Source organism: Nannospalax galili, unplaced genomic scaffold (assembly GCF_000622305.1).
Source record: "Nannospalax galili isolate Female #2095 unplaced genomic scaffold, S.galili_v1.0 scaffold284, whole genome shotgun sequence".
In the NCBI taxonomy this organism is placed as follows: domain Eukaryota; kingdom Metazoa; phylum Chordata; class Mammalia; order Rodentia; family Spalacidae; genus Nannospalax; species Nannospalax galili.
In genome coordinates this window covers 497,624-515,211 of record NW_008354281.1, presented here as the reverse complement: position 1 = coordinate 515,211, position 17,588 = coordinate 497,624, and the positions used below count along the sequence as shown (strand labels likewise).

The following is a 17,588-nucleotide window of genomic DNA, read 5'->3' as shown; positions in this document are numbered from 1 at the left end:
TTCTTATAAAACTAAATTTATTAAATTTCTATATGTGAATAATTTTTCTCAGGTCTTGTATATTTGAAATAGTTCCTTGATATGAATGAGCAACAATCATTTTCATGTGTTTGTGCCTTTTCCCTAAAAGACCACTTTTCTACACACAATTCCATTTGCAGTGTTAATAAGCAGCCTGTGACTCAGTTGACTCTGCTGTAAGTTACAGTCACAGCTGTTGAGTTTAGTTCCCCAGTGGCATTCTTGCACAGTGCACAGTCCTATTTGAGTCTGGAAAGCAAAGGACTTAAATAAATTAATTTGATCACAATCACTGCTTTTATTAATACTACTGCATATTTATTTAGAAGACACATAGAAGTATATACTACAATTGTTTCATAATATAATTTCTAAACTGGATACCTAGTAAATAATGGGATTTAAAAATGGCTCAATATGGGTCCTAGAGAGATGGCTTGGCACTTAACTTACTGCTCTTATAGAGGACAAGGTTCAATTCTTAGCACCCACATGTGGTGGCTAACAGTCACTCCAGGGGATCTGACTCTCTTTTCTGGTCTCTGTGGACACCTGCATACACATGATACACATACATATACTCAGGCACACACACACATTATTTATATTATGTATACATAGTATACATAATTTTTTTACATACACTCGGGCACACATATACATAATTTTTTTTCTTAAAAATGGCTCAATATTTTTCAGCTGTGATAGCACATGCCTATACCTCTAGATCTAGGAAGGTGGTGTTAGGATTAGGAGTCCAAGGCCAGCCTTGGCTACATGAAGAATTCAAGGCCATCCTGGGTACATGACACACTGTCTCAAAACAAAACCAAAACCAAAAACGTTTCAAAATAGCTACCACTGGTAAATATCCTGAGGCAGTCAAATGCAACCTTAAAATACTTTTGTTCTGTCTGTGTCTTTCATACCAATAATAACTCTTCACATGTCACAAAACAGTATCAAGAAAAAATACTAATAAAACATATATCTTTTCAATTCTATCTCCCTTGAGAAAAACTAGCACTGGTTAACAATTTTGTATCTTCTCATTAAAAAAATCTACTCCCCTTATGCATATATTATTTATATGATTTATGATGACAGCATTGTTTATTTTATTAAATAATGGTCAAACTAAATATATAATGATACAATTTTATTTTCTCTGGTGACATATTATGGGAATATGACCTATATCAACCAATAACAGTAGATAAAATTCTCCTTATTTATAGATTATTGGTCCATACTATATGAAAATAATCTAATCATTTTCTTGTTTATGTGTACCTTGATTAATTCCAGTTTTTAAAATATTTCTAAAATATTCTTGTGCTAAGTCTGCTGATTTATGTATCCTTGCATGCTGGATTCAATTTCTAAGGACTAGATTCCTAGACATGGGTCAAGCTGCCAAAGCTTTGGCACAGCGAACTTCAGTTCATGCCATTCATTCTCAAATGCTTAATCGTTTGTTAAAATATAGCAATCAACAGTCCCATTTCATACCAGCACCTAACTCAGGACTGATGAATATGCAGGAATGGTCTTTCTTTCAGGGGTGTTTGGTGAGCTGGATCTTCATGGACTTCCACGTTCCATATATAAAACTAAGCTGGCAGAAACAGCAGAGGCAGGCTCCAAGGTCTTGTCACTGATGGTTGCTGTGGATTGGCAGGTAGAAAGCTAGTTACGTGTTATGAAATGAAAATACCGTTCAGTCCATGTAAAAAGATCTCTTCTCTGTTTCCTTGAGCATTTGTTTCCTCATGTCATTAACTATATGTGGAATGTATATTTTACAGTCAGCTTACAGGGCATGACCTGATAGCATGTAGTTAAAAACTGTGATCAAAAGTCCTTCAGCATATATAAAGAACATCATGTATATATTAGTTTTAAAAGAAAAATGTGAAAGTTCTTGGTTAGAAATATTTTTAAATTATAAATTCTTGGAAAATACAATAGAATTATTTTAAATACATTTTACTGTTAAGTTGATTACCACCTCACTTCTAATTTGTGATTTTAAAATGCTTGGAAGTTGGATTAATTGATGTTTAAATGTTTAAATTTGGAAAGAAAATAAACTTTGAAGGCCAGTGATGTTCAAGTAGTGTCTATGCTAAATATAAGAATATAGTCAGCAATATAAGCAGCAGATTCATAGTTTAGAATTACTTTTTTACATTTTATTTATTCATTTGATGCATGTGCACATGTGTCTGTGTTTGCTTGTGTGTGTGTGTGTATGTGCTATGGTTCATGGTGTTGGTGTGTGTGTGTGTGTGTTCATGTATGTGTGTGGGTGTAAGGTATGTGTCATAGTGCATGTGTGGACACCAAACTCTAAAATTCTTAATAGCAAAGAAGCATATTCATTGTTATAAATTTAGATGTGTTATATTATTTCTGATAATAAAATACCACTATTGCTAATCAGATATAAATTTACAAGTATTTAATAGTTGTTACTAAGAAATATAAAGCAATTTCTGAAACTGCTCTTGCATTTGGTCCTTAAATTTTTCTAAGGAGGGAGAAGAGATTGTAATAACTACCACAAGCTATGATTTATACCAGACAGAAGCTAGAAGGATCGTTAAAATCCTGCATGGGCACACAATTCTCATTCTCAATGATAGCCTTTCCTACACTCACCTTGGTAAGTGTCTGCTCTTTAAACAAATGGATATATAATTTAAATGTCTGGAAATGTTCACATTTTGGTATTGTGCCCTATAATTATAATTTTTGGTTAAACATCACAAATATTTGAGCAGAACATTTGGTTTTGGTATTAATTGGTATTACCTTTTATACATTAGCTCCAAACAAGTTCCTTTTACATGTATTCATTCATTCATTCATTCATTCATTCACTAATTCAGCCAATAGTCAGTGAAGACCCTACTATGTAATGTTCTATGGAATATAACCTTAGTTTCTTTTTCGTAAGTCTCCAAATAATTTTTTTTAGGACAGGATCTCCCTGTAGCCTCAACTGGCCTGGAGCTCTCTATGCAGACCAGTCCGGCCTCAGTCTCACAGAGATCTGCTTGCCTTTGCTTCCTGAGTACTAGAATTAAAAGCGTGCACCACCATGCCCTGCTTCCAAGTGATTACTAATACACTCTGGAAATTTAAACCTTTGATCCAAAAACAAGGATTGTCCTAATTTGTGTTAAGGTCATATTCTTCAACTATAATTGTGTTTTAACAAGCTGTAATGAAAGCTGTAAATGTAATTCTTAAGAGAGAAATAAATGGACATCCTCCAGTGAAAATTATTTTCACTTCCAGGATCAGAGCCTCCTCAGAACCCTTGTGTTTCCTCCTTTGATCTGCCCTTTTTCATTCAAATCTCAGAAAGTAGGAGCAGACAGGGCAGGAAAGTGAGCAAAACCCTTCAGAAGTTTGATGCTCATGAGAACTCCAGAGTCAGGCCTGGATGGGGGCTTGTGACCTGCACCCAGAAGACTCTTCAATGCATCTTTGCACATATAATGCACAGTATTATATTCATAAGGACGTTTTCATACAAATATGTTTAATCGAAGCACTTGCATCAAAAGGGTTTGTTGAAAAACCCTTTATTGTAGCTAAATTATAATTGTAAAACAGTTAGATAATTAATTATAAAGTTTGTTTGGTTTGCCATTATGGATTCTTTCATTCAAACTGTCAGTCATTTTTCTGTTTGACATATACCTGTTTGTCTTAGAGTTTTGAATAAGGTCTCTAGAAAAGGTTATGTTTTACAAGTCACTAAGATGTAAATGTGTGAACTGTGTCTGATATAGTACTGCATATTTATAAAGAATTATGATTCCTATACAATATGCCACAGGAAAAGTAGAGCAAACTCAGGTCTCTGTGCCAGAAAAGGAAAAATCCTATCTGTTCCTTGCCAGTTCTACTCAGAGCTCCTGGCAACATTTTTTTTCACATTTCAATGAATGATTAAAATGAAAGCAAGCTTTTCAGTTTGCTGTACAACGTTTTCATGTATTAATTACATGCTACACCTTCAATATTTGTTAAATAATAACTTCTTAAAATAATCTGTACCTTTTACTTTTTTATTTTCATATTTTCATTCGTGTATACAGTGTATATGTGTCCCACTAAATTTTCCCCTTCCCGCTATTTTACCTGACCTCACTCTCTCAGGGTCTCCTACTGACGCAGGTTGACAAACCAAACCAGCATAACACATTTTTATCTTGAGTTTCACATGGTTTATATGATAGGGAGGGAGCGACTTACAAAGAGACGGCGTCATTTCAGCCCTGTCCACAGTCTCCGTTGTCTTTCGACTGTGCCCGTGGGCATGCGGTCAAACCCTAGTCTGTGGATGCCCCATCTCGCTTCGACACTTGCAGGACGCCTCCACCATTCACTCCCAGCAGCTGCACACTTTCTTTTTCCTCGACACCACTAACTCTCTGCAGCTAACTCTCTGTAGCCGGCTTTGTCCCTGGCTGGCTTACACTTTTCGGAGGAATAAGTAATTTTTGGGCTACAATATGTATACATATACACACAGTATTATATTCATAAGGACATTTTCATACAAATATGTGATATACTTTGAATATATTTCCCCATACTACCTTCGCTTCCCCATTTTTTTCTAATCATAATAACTAAGTTATGGAACCAACACAGGTGTCTATCAGCAGAAGAGTGGGTAAAGATAATGTTATATGTTCAATGGATTTTTTCAGCCATAAAGAACAAAATGTAACTTTCAGGAAAATGGATGTAACTGGGGAATAGACATCTTTAGTGAATTATGTCAGTCTCAGAAAAACAAATGTTTCATAATTTTCTCATTTGTGCTACCTACATTGTATATAAATATATAAACAATATACGTATGTATGAGATGAAATAGAAGTGAAACTGTCTAGAGAAACAAAGCGGGAAGAGAGAAAAGCAATAACTCTTTAATTGTTAATCACAACCTTGGGGTCTAAAAAAGATGATATATTTTGTATGCATTTCAGTATATAAATGTTTTAATTTCAATCTATTTGTCTATGTTTAATAGTACATCTAATCAATCAATACGTTTGTGTCAACTTTGGTATATTTAAAAGTTATTTAGCTTGTGAATTATAAAGAAACTGATATACAATACAATTTCTTAGTATTGACACTGATTCAGCTATCCTGTTGCAGCTGAAAGGCACCAGATTCCTGGAACAGGTCAGAGCTATACATTAGCAGCTGATGTTGGGATACTAAGTAGGAACATCAAAATAGTTAGTGAAGATTATCCAGGTTGGTCCAAAGATTCTTTTGGTGCACGTATCCTGGTTGGCTCCTTTACTGGAAATATGATGACATTCAAAGGTTGGTATAAGTCGTTTATTTTTTTCTAAATGAAATATAACACAGTCTCTCATGCTTATAATTCTTACTTCTTCAGGGGATTACATGGAAAAAAATACAGCTTTAAGAGTGATTATGTAGTCTATATGCTACTCTCCAAGAGAATTTTTAATGTTATTCACTGCTTACTTTTTCTTCATGTTATCAAACTGGTATTATCAGACCAGTAATGACCTTCAGTGACAGCTAGGTCAGCCTCTAAACCAAACAGAAATGATTTTATAACATGTCTCTTTTTTGTTTTAAGGAAAATTTCAAACACACAAATATAGAGAAAAACAATGTAATAAATTCCAATAGCATCATCACCTTCAACTATTATCAAATTCAGCTAATCTTCTTTTATCTGTTCCTTCATACACTTTCTTCAAGCTTCTAAATTCTATTTCAGCGGGCACACACTATTCATCTAGAAATATTTCCGCATTTAATTAAAAATTTTTCTAGAAAATATCTAAATGTATCAGATCTAAAAGAGTTAATAATTTCTTTTCAAATGCTGGTTGAAAGTTATCCACTTTGTATTTTTCTCTTTTCCCCCTCTCGCTCTCCCACCACACCCTTGCCCTGTTGCTTCCAATAGTGTGGAATTTAGTGGTGGCCTCCCTGGAATTCAGCTTTCTCCTTATTTTCCTGTATTCCATGCATGCAGGCTTTAGAACCAGAGACTTGGTCAAACTCAAGCTCAATTTTCACTGATGAATATCTCACAGTTACTGGTGTGTTTGCCCACAGCAGGCATGTCTGACTGTTTTTCCTTTGAGCTGTGCAGAGCCATCAGTGATCACATCCTTGATTAATTGCATAAGTCTTCAGGGTTTAAGATGGTGGTATTTTAATTCTATCATTCCCTCCTCGTTTGTAATCTAGAGTACTTCTTCTAAGAGAAACTTCCTTAAACAGCTATTTCATGATCTTGAAGAAGAGTGCCTATAGGAAATATAGAAGAAAGCTTGATTCATCTCATGATGATTAGTTTTCAAAATATTGAGTTGATTCTACATCTTCCAAAGATGACAAAGATTTTGAGTGTGTGTGTGTGTGTGTGTGTGTGTGTGTGTGTGTACATGTTCATGTATACAGGAGCCTGTGTATATGGAGGCCAGGTTTCAAAACTGAGAGTCTTCCTCAATGGTTCTCCACCTCATTTTATGAGACAAAGTCTCTGAATTACCAGGACACAGTCACCATGCATGGCTTAATATATGGTTTTTGAGGGATGGAAATCAGGTCTTCATGCTTGTGTGCTAACAACATTACTAACTGAGCCATCTCCCAAGCCTGATGTTTTTATTTGTTTTGTTATTAGTAGCTGTGTGAATTCATGCATTTAAACTTATTTGTTATTCTCTAATCCATTGTGATTGTTCGTTGTATTGATACCCAAAATGCCCCACCGCTGATCTTAGGAACCATTGCACTTTGATGCTTAAATCCTTTACACATGAGTTAGTATTTTTAAACCTTTATTTTCTGATACAGTGACCTATTGTAAATTTTTTTCTGAAATTAAGAATCAATCATTCCTATAAGTAACCCTGGTTCTTTTTGCTAGAAGATGGTATCTGGCTCTCATAATCTGGGTACCATGAGTAGATCACCCATTCTTGGCTGGAACTCTTTCCTCGGGTACTCTCTTGTTCATGATATTGCCTGTTTCATTTTGCAACAGTGTGAATTTCCTACTGGTGATCAAAAAGTGATCCCAACAGAACTTGACCTATTGTTCATAGTCTGTCAGCTGAAGCTTGCAAGATAATGATGATGTTAATGATACAAGCTTCCAGACACTGTCCTAAGCAGGAAATAGATATTATTTCATTTAATCCTCCAAATGCTATGGCATTGTGTTATGTGACAGTATTCCTGGGGAGATGTGAACAAACATCTCCTCACCGTAGATGGGTAACTGATGAAAAACTAAAGTAAGGATAACAACAAAGTCCAATTTGATGAACCAATGAATATATTGGGGTTACTTATAGGCATATGGGTGAGGAGTTATTTACTGGAGCAGAAATAACTCAAAGACAGGTAAATTATATCCTTGCCTGAGGTATGCTTCCTCAAGGCAATATTACTCAGTGGGGGGGAATTGGTCCTTGAGACACTAAATAAATAAATAAATAAATAATAAAATAAATAATAAAATCTTATATATTGCAATAGTTTTTGATCTTCCAAAGGGTTATTGTACATTTACAGGTACATAGTTTATTGGTGTGATTAAAATGTTATAATTATGGGGAAAGGAGTCTATTAACTTAAAATAAAATAAAAAAAAGAACAATGGAAAAGGGATGAGAAATGATGGTTTTTCCAGATTAAAGCAGCAGAGAAAAAAATGAGGTTTCCATGAAAAGCTCATATAGTCCATCACAGGTTTTTAAATGTTTTTTTATTTAAGAAAGTTTTCTTTTAATCTTCCCCTCCCCTAGGAAATGCAAGAATAAGTAATGTGGAATTTTACCACAGCGGTCAAGAAGGCTTCAGGGATAGCACAGATCCCAGATACTCTGTGACCTTTCTTAACCTAGGACAGGTTTGTGCTTTAATTTTTGTATATAATCACAATAAAATACCTTTATTTTACTTTTATTTAGCTTAACAGAATGTCTGGATCTTCAGATGACCAAATTGTATTCTAATGTAATAAAACTTCCTTAGACATACTGCCCATCAACATCTTTAGAGTCACAGTAGCATTTGTTTTATTTTGTGTATTTATTTAAGGACAATAAAACCATGGAAAAACAATTGAACTGAAGGTCTGTAATAATGGCTCACACCTCCATTTTATTTTTTGATGACAAAGAGTAACTGTTCCTATAAAACAAAATGCTTACATTTCTCAAATGACAGGTAAATTTGAATATCAATGTCTCCACAAAAAAGGAAAATAATTATCTAAGAGGCTGGGGATTTATGAAAAATTGAAAGGAGCATATTTCTTAGCAGAAATAAAAATAATATTTTAGCTTTAGAGTTGAACCCTCTCAGGCCTGTGAGATGGCTCAGCAAGTAAAGGCACTTGCCACCGAGACTGACGACCTGAGTTCAATCCCCAGAACCCACATGGTGAAAGAAAGAATCAATTCCTGCAATTGGCCTCTGATCTTCACACATGTGCTATGGCAAACATAGGTGTGCACAAACATACACATACACATGCACACACACAATAAATGAACGTAAAACAGTTTTTAAAGTGGAAACCTCTGACCTGCTCATTGACTCATTCCTGAAAATCAACATTTGAATTGTGACCTTCGCCTAGAGTATAATTTTTAATTAAAACAACTCTGTTAAAATATAATGAATTATTCTGAAAAAGTTTAGCACATTAGCACATCAAAAGTGATAATAGAAATATAAATGCACAGAAAAGCCCTTGAGAATTTTTAAGACTCCATTTAAAGTAACCATATGGCTTTTACTTTATTTAATCATAAATGCAATATATGGAAATTTTTCTGGATTAAAAGACCATTGAGAAATCATCTCTTTTAAGAAAATGTGTGTGTGTGTGTGTGTGTGTGTGTGTGTGTGTGTGTGGTGTGTCTCCAAGGTTTGTTTACTGAATGTGACCTAATTGAAATTTTTTTTCTTTAAACATATGTAAATTTTATTTTAAAAATGTTGGCCCATGCCCCGTGTTTCAGAGTCAAGAACGTGGCTTGTCTTATGTTCGTGGCTGTGCTTTCCACCAGGGCTTCTCCCCAGCAATTGGTGTGTTTGGGACAGATGGCTTGGACATAGATGACAACATCATTCACTTTACAGTAGGAGAAGGTAATATGATAACATTTTGGGCCAAAGAGCACATCCTCCTGAGGCAGTCATCCTGTAAACTCTGCAGCTAGGCTACTTAGTTGATCTTTGGATGAGGATGGAAATGGCTTGCCTGTGCTGTCCAATATGATAATCAATAGGCCACATGTGGGTAATTAGGCTCTGAATCATGACTAGTGTGAATGTGGAACTAAATTTTTTTTTTTGTCTTTTTGAAGCAGGGTCTCCCTGTAGCCACAGCTGTCCTGGAACTAACTATGTAGACCAGGCTGGCCTTGAATTCACAGAGATCTGCCTGCCTCTGCCTCCCAAGTACTGGGACTACAGGTGTGCGCCACCATACCCAGCTGAATTTTTATTTTAATTGCACTTTATTTATATTGAATTTGCATCTAAATAGTCACATGTGGCTATGGGTATATTGTCAGATACAAACCATGACCATGACCTAATGTGAGTCATCTAATCACTAATCATTTAAACTATTATAATTTTATAATATTTTTAAAACTTTTTAAAAAATTATTTATTATTATTGTGTTTGTGTGTATAACATGTGGTGGGGAGAGGTCCCCATGCCGTAGTATGCATGCGGAGGTCAGAGAACAACTTTGTAGGGTCAGTTCTCTCCTTTCACCATTATATGGGTTGCAGGGATGGAACTTAGGTCACCAGGCTTCATGGCAAGCACTGTTACTCACTGAAGCCATCTCACCAGTCAAATCACTGACTTTTAAGGTAGTACTCACATGCCAATCATAAAGATTATTCACAAATAAATGTTATTTTTAATTTTAAAATGTACATCATTTGAAGTAAGGTTTTTTTATATCAATATAAAACATACTGTAAACTTATTTAATGCATATGAAAGTTATCTGTATATTTTTTAAAATCTGAGGTGAAGTTTGTGAACCAATCAATCTAACAAGTACCCAGAAGATTATAATCCAGCTAGTGCATTAAATAGGCGAAATTCATTACCAAAGAGTTCAGAGGACTCACTGAATTCTAAGTGGACCATTTCCCTTTCTGAAAGTAGATAAATAACTTCACAGAAACAATGGAAGACATTATCCATAGTCTCAATTACAAAACTAATTCTAAGTGGAGCATTTCCTGGTCTCAAACTAGAAAAATAACTTCACAGAAAAAATGAAAAATATTATCCATAGTATCAATTACAAAATTAATGTATTTTGCTTTCTTTTTAAATACAGGTATCAGGATATGGGGGAATGCCAACAGAGTGCGAGGAAATCTGGTTACACTTTCTGTTTGGCCAGGAACCTATCAGAACAGAAAAGATTTAAGTTCAACACTTTGGCATGCAGCAATTGAGGTGGGGATAACACATTCGTAGCTGTAAATATGATTTAAAAAGTGTAATTTAGAAGCATCATTTTAATAAAAGTTGTAACTCTCAGAAAATATTACTAAAAAGTATTTCTTCCTTAGGGATCAATAAGCTAACAAAATGACTTCTTCAAATGAGTAAATAATTTTTTTAATATTTTATTTATTATTTTTATTTTATGTGTATCTGTGTATCGCCTGCATGTAGGTGAGTGCACCCACATCATGCAATGCCAGTGGAGGACAGAAGAGGCTGTCAGATACCCCGGAACTGGAGATATGGACAGTTGTTAGCTGCCATGTGGGTGCTGGGATTTTAACCCGGGTCTCCTGCAAGAACAGTCAGTGTTCTTAACTGCTGAGCCATCTCTCTAGCCCCAGGAGTAAATAATTTATGTAATTATGATGAAAAGTTTTCCCACATACAGTGTCATATACTCTCAGTGCTTATATAATCATATAATAGAATAATAACCAAAGCATTTTCTTTGTTGTCATACTAGATAAACAGAGGGACAAACACAGTCCTACAAAATAACATAGTTGCTGGATTTGGAAGAGTAGGATACCGCATTGATGGTGAACCTTGCTCAAGTAAGTCTTTTAATATAAAATTACCCTAACTAGGAAGTAACTTGTCCAAATTCATTAAAAATCATTATTGTCTGTCAGATATGTGATATCTCTTCGTTTTAGACACTAAACCAAACAAGGTAGATGATTACAAAATCATTCAGTCTGAAAAAATGGATACACTTTTTGTGTGTGTGGTGCTGGGGATTGGATTCTGGGACTTATGAATATTAGGCAAGGGCTCTATCATCAAGTTATATTCATATCCACTGTCTCCACTTTTTAAGGAAACTTTTTCTTTCCAATGTCAGTATTCCAAAACACCAATAGCAACTTCAGTTCCTGTGTTGGTGGGAATTAGAACAATGAGGGCCTTGTCCCTCTACCACTTTAACAAAATCAGAACTCTAAGACATGCCTCCGGAAATATTATAGTGTTTTGCCTCTGCTTTAGTAGAACAAATGCCCAGTAATCATATATTAACACCTGCATGCATGGAAAGTTTGAAGGACATAAATAGCTGCCCTACTGCATTAGTGAAAAGCAGGAACTAAACAAATATCTACTCTTTTGGTAAGGCTGTAAAGACACAGGAAATTTTACATTGCTGGTTGCAGCACAAGATGAAATAGCCTCTATATAAAGGATCTACTAACGTCATATGTGCATTTACCTCAGAGTCTCCATTTCTAGACATGTAGTACAGCTAACAATTGCTTGTGCACATGTAAAGCTGGTTTCTAAATAAGATTGTTTATCATCAGATCATCTGTAATAGCAGATGTCTGAATGCTACCTTGTCTTCCTTAATGATTGGATTAGCAGTATAAAGCCAAATATTAGAACACTAGTCCCTTTCTAAAAGAAAGAAGAAGAAGCATGAAGAAATTTCCAGGCTATTTCTAAATGATGACTAGAGGGTGTGGGAGAGTATATACAATACTTTTTTGTGTATAATTTAGGTATGTTTTGTGGAAGGGAAGAAAATAAGAACATGTATGATACTTGTATTTACACAGGGAATCTTTGTAATAAATGTACAACGACAAAAATTCATGGAAGGCAAGTGGGAACAAGGCGAGTAGGGATTCATTATTGCATAATTTTGCAACATTTTTAATTACTTAACCATGTGAATGAATTACTACCAGATCTAAAGTTAAAATAAGAGTTGAGGAGATGGCTCAACGTCATGAAAGCTTGTGGGTCAAAGTTCAGATTCCCAGCATTCACATAAATGCCAGACAGGTGTAATGACCCACCTGGAATCACAGCACTGGGGAGATGGAAAAGGGATATCCTGGAGCAAGCTGGTTAGCTGTATTAGCTGAATCAGCAAGGCTGGACAAAATGTGAAATCCTGCCTCAACATATATGGTGGAAAACAACTGAGAAAGACACCCAATGTCAAACTCTAGCTTCTACACACATGCACACACATACCCAGGCACCCACCCACACATGCACCCATGCACATGAGAGCTTCTCATGTGCATACCCAAACACACACACACACACACACACACACACACAGAGTGAGAGAGAGAGAGAGAGATAAAGAAACACATACACACATCACATACAGACACACCCAAAGAAAATAAATTATGAGGTTTATGTTTTAAACCTTGAGAAACTGAAAAGACATTAAATGGGTCTTTCCTTGAACATTTTGTTTTGTTTAGAGTTTTTTAAATTTCACTGTAGCATTATTTATAATGGTTTAAAAAGAAAATTACAATAAAATACAGGTTTTTGATAGTTAGTATTCTAGTTAGGCATTTTAAAGATAATTTAAATCAATAATTTCCTGCCAATTCAAAGCTATCTGATTCAAACCAATTTTATACTTGTGGGAAATATATTCTGAAGGACTAAAGGAATTTTATCGATAGATTTAATTCATTTATTGATATATGGTCTTATTAAATATTTCAGCCCTCAACAACTTAAAGTAGCTTTTCCTTGACACAAAAAAATTGAAATCTGCAATTTTTCGTAAACCTTAAAGTTGTTCTTATGACTTTTTAAAAAATCATAGTATGATCCTTGAATATAAATATTTATTAACAGGTAATATGTTACATAAATATATTTGCACTGATTGTTGATATTACTAAATAATTGAGAATGTTTATAATAAGATTTTGTATTTATAGCAGTTGAAATATGAAACATCAGAGAGGAAAGGGGACTTAAATTCCTGAAATGGTTGCCAATTTATCCAGTCAGCCCATCCTAGAGAAGGGCTGGAGTACAGGGAAGGGGATGGTAGCCTATGCTGGAGTCAAAGGAGGGACTGTGTCTATCCAGAGGCTTCAGGAATAGGCACAGAGAATATCATCATCTTCTTTTCAAAGAATAAAGTCAAACCCAGAAAGACCACAAATAAAAATATAAAACTCAAAGGATTAGCAAGAAGGAAAAGTCCATGGAAGCTCAGAGGAACCAGGTACCTAGAGACCTGAGCAAGACAGCATGTCTTAAGTGCAATTTAGGAGGGGTGCTGCCCTTTGCAGGTAATTTTTCCAGTGTCTTTGTGGTTATTGAGGTTATTGATCTGATTTAGACCTAAATAACAATTTATTAAAATTTACTCGAATCATGCTGTATATTAATAATGAGTACAATTTCTATTTATACAGGGTTTTTGTAACTTACCTTATTTGCTCTATTTCACTTCATTTTGAGACAATCCTGAATTAGAGATTAACATATTTTAGGTACAGGGAAACTAAGGGTCTAAGAGATTAAACAATTTTCCCAAGATACGCACAAGAATCCAAAATGCATTTAAGGAACACTGAATGGTGATGAATGAGCCAGACAAGGCATCTCCTCTCATGAGGCTAACATTCTAGTAGGCGAGAAGAAGGAATTACTCATAAATAATGAAATATCAAGTGGGAAAAGCTTAACTGCAATGGAAAGTGATCAAAGCATCAGTTTGAGTTGGATACTCAGCAAAACCTTTTAAGGAAGTGTCTCTGGAAAATGATGTTACTAGAAAAAGCCAGTAACAAATAGATGAGACAAGGAAAGAATTTTATATGTTTGTGGTATTGTAGTTTAAACTTGTTTGAACTTGTTCCAACCTAACCTTCATGCTATTTCAAATAAAAATCCACATTTCATTTAAACAGATACAGTAATTAGTGGTGTCAATAGTACAAGTGAGTATACACAGGCCTTTAATCCCAGCACTGGGGAGGCAGAGACAAGTGGATCTCTGTGAGATCGAGGCCAGCCTGGTCTACATAGTAAGTTCCAAGTCACCTGGGGTTGTGGGGAGACCCTGTCTAAAAACAAAATGAAACAAAAAACCAAAAGCAAGTGATTATATAATTTTCTGAATAATAAGACAAATTACTAAGTAGAATAAACCACAATGACAGATCCATAAACAGATGGATATTTAATCAACAGTGATTATTAAAACAGAACATTCCTTACAGTGTTAAGTCTCTGGTTCTATATTTTCTTCCAAGGTCAGTCTAATCCCATGGAAAACTGGTTTGATAATGAAGCCCACGGGGGTTTATATGGCATCTACATGAACCAGGATGGCCTTCCTGGATGCTCTCTTATACAGGGATTTATCATTTGGACATGCTGGGATTATGGAATTTATTTTCAGGTAAATAAATGTGATTGAAATGATGATAGTTCATGTTCTCTTGTGATTGTTCTTAGCACCATATAACCTACACTTGTATTACAGACCTCAGAGAGTGTGCACATCTATAATGTGACCCTGGTGAATAATGGAATGGGCATTTTTTCAATGGTCTACATGCCAGCTGCTGTGTCTCACAAAATTTCCAGTAAAACAGTACAGATTAAGGTAAGAAATTAATAAAGAAAAAGAGCAACTCTGAGAAAAGAAAAATTATTAAAGGACTAGTAAGAATAATCTAGTCCCTTCTTTCTGACTGTTCCTCACCTTTGGAGTCATGCCTAGCCTCTCTCTCCTCCCCTCCTCCTTCTGCTCCCACCTCTTATCACCTCTGATCTTGTAAGGCTTCACTGCATTTTCGCCCCTTCTAAGGAAAGTTTTCTTAAAACAGCAGAAATGGTGATAACACTCCCTCCATTTGTAATTCCTGCTGTTTCTTGAAATGTCCATATTTTTAATCTTAGAAACAGAACATTTCATTTAGCACAGTTATTTGCATGTCAGCCCTTTCCATTTTCACTGAATTTCACTCCAGTTTAGGACAATGGTCATATCGCGATCTTTATTTAATGAATAATCCACATCTGAAATTTTTAGCTTGTATTTTATTATAATTTAGTATTATTATCATGTTTTCTTTAGAAAAAGCTATTTACACTATTTTGTTTGACTACTTTTCAACAGAACTCATTAATTGTTGGAAGTAGCCCTGAATTTAACTGTTCTGATGTTCTAACTAATGATGATCCTGATGTTGAACTTACTGCTGCACATCGAAGTTCTAGGCCTCCATCAGGTAAAAATTTGGAATTTTAATTTTTTTATGTAAATGCATATACAATTTCTGTTAACTTTTTTTTCTTTTTCCAAAAAAGGTGGGAGAAGTGGGATTTGTTGGCCAACCTTTGCTTCAGCTCATAACATGGCACCTCGGAAGCCCCATGCAGGAATCATGAGTTATAATGCTATTAGTGGCCTTTTGAATGTCTCAGGCAAGTTCAAACAGAGTCTTTCACAAATCTACTCAATTTCTATGGCATTATGTAAAGCACTAAATCACCTGATAATGGTTCAGCAAAAATGTATTTAAGTGTATCTCAATAGCAATCTGTTTAATATGATTTAATATGACAATAAAAGAAATCAAACATCAAGGTCTATTTCAGGAAAGATTCACTGACAAATTATTGATACACAGACACACACACAGACACACACACACACTTCTTGTGAATGTATATGGTGAACACACTTGATTTTGTGGGCACCGGTAAAGGCACATGGGAAGGTCAGAACAGCATATTGGGTACCTTCATGAACTAAGTGTGTCGTAATTAGACCTTTTGCTTTCCCACCGAATCTCTAATGAAAACTTGCTAGAGCTGAGATCTCAGACCTTTCTTAGATTGTAAAATTCTGCTAAACATGTGATCCTGAGCTTTCTTTTGAATTTGTCAGTGATTTTTACAATTTTAATTTTCTTTCTTCGAAGCAGTATAGTAGTCTACAACAGGCATCCGTGTGGAGATATTTAACTCTGTAACTACAGGTTATACAGCTGCCAAAGTTACTGTATAATCCAGAGCATAGACTTGTACTCTGTACTCTTCCTCAGCTTGCTGTGATCATTCTAGGGATAATTAGTACTTCAACAAGTTATCTGAATTCATTGTCTTACCACAGTATATCTCAGGACCACTTTCTGTAGCAGCTGTTTAGGTCAGGTTCCTTAGAAGTAGAACTAGATGTGGAATTCTTATGCAAGTGATTTGTTGAAAGTATACTTTCAGTACAAAGGAATTAGGACAGGACAGAGAAAGGATCTAGGCAAACATGTGGGCTCAAGTGGAGTACAACTTTTAGCTGATACTTTAGAGAGCTGATGAGACTAAATTTCACTCCATATTTTTCCTAAGGGCTTTTCACATCTCTATATGGTCTGTCATAGCTGTCCCTATATCAGTGAGGATGAAGAATGCCTAATTTCTAGGGCCAAGAAAAATTATTCAGAGATGATGCATCTAGTAATTAATGGTTTGCAGTCAACACTTACAGGAAAAGCTGAAGATTGAACTCACTGACCCAATGCAGACCCAGGCAAAATAAAAGCAGCAATCTACCACTGCATCTTATTTATATGTTATTATTAATTCATGGAATTGCTTAGGTCAAAATGTAGTTTAAAAATATAGAAAAAATCTTATTTCAGAATTTTGGAGATAGCCTTTTGCCTTTCTGGATTTTTAAGTTACTGGACTTTAAGTAGGACGAAAGTGAAATTTTGGGAACCAATAAATGACAGTTTAGTCACATAATATATACAATGATGCCAAAGGAAAATAATATATCAGTCAATTCTTGCTGCTTACAAAACCACCCCGAGATTTTTAAACGATTTCTTAGTTTATAATCAGTGGACTGGCAATTTGGACTTGACCGATCCAAATGGTTCTTCACCTGGGCTTTTGCACTACATGTCCATCAGTCTACGGGATGGGTATAAGCTGGTTACTTAGAGATAGCCTCAGTTTCATGTGTAAAGTTGGTGCCTACTGACGATTGGTGCTGGCTACTGGCTAGGGTGATGGAAGTGATTGAGCCACATGTATCCTAGGCTTACTTACATGTTTTAGTCATGGAATTCCAAGAAGCTCTGAAAGTGCTAGACCTAACATGCAAGCACTCTTCAGATTTCTTCATATGTCACAATTAGTAATTTTCCATCAGCTAAACAAAGTGGCATGGCCAAATTGAGAGAAAATTTCT

The 17,588-nt window shown here is 35.2% G+C and overlaps 1 protein-coding gene across 1 annotated transcript in view; it reads left to right on the top strand.

Moving 5' to 3' along the window:
* Window positions 1-17,588, top strand: part of Pkhd1l1 (PKHD1 like 1) — a 171,424-nt gene that overhangs the window by 131,469 nt on the left and 22,367 nt on the right. Inside the window, exons 57-67 of the mRNA XM_017802801.2 lie at window positions 1,584-1,702; window positions 2,560-2,689; window positions 5,212-5,385; window positions 7,863-7,966; window positions 9,087-9,216; window positions 10,437-10,558; window positions 11,076-11,166; window positions 14,635-14,783; window positions 14,868-14,990; window positions 15,507-15,618; window positions 15,698-15,814. Of these exons, the coding sequence (XP_017658290.1) occupies window positions 1,584-1,702; window positions 2,560-2,689; window positions 5,212-5,385; window positions 7,863-7,966; window positions 9,087-9,216; window positions 10,437-10,558; window positions 11,076-11,166; window positions 14,635-14,783; window positions 14,868-14,990; window positions 15,507-15,618; window positions 15,698-15,814 (1,371 nt within the window). The remainder of the gene's footprint in view (window positions 1-1,583; window positions 1,703-2,559; window positions 2,690-5,211; window positions 5,386-7,862; window positions 7,967-9,086; window positions 9,217-10,436; window positions 10,559-11,075; window positions 11,167-14,634; window positions 14,784-14,867; window positions 14,991-15,506; window positions 15,619-15,697; window positions 15,815-17,588) is intronic.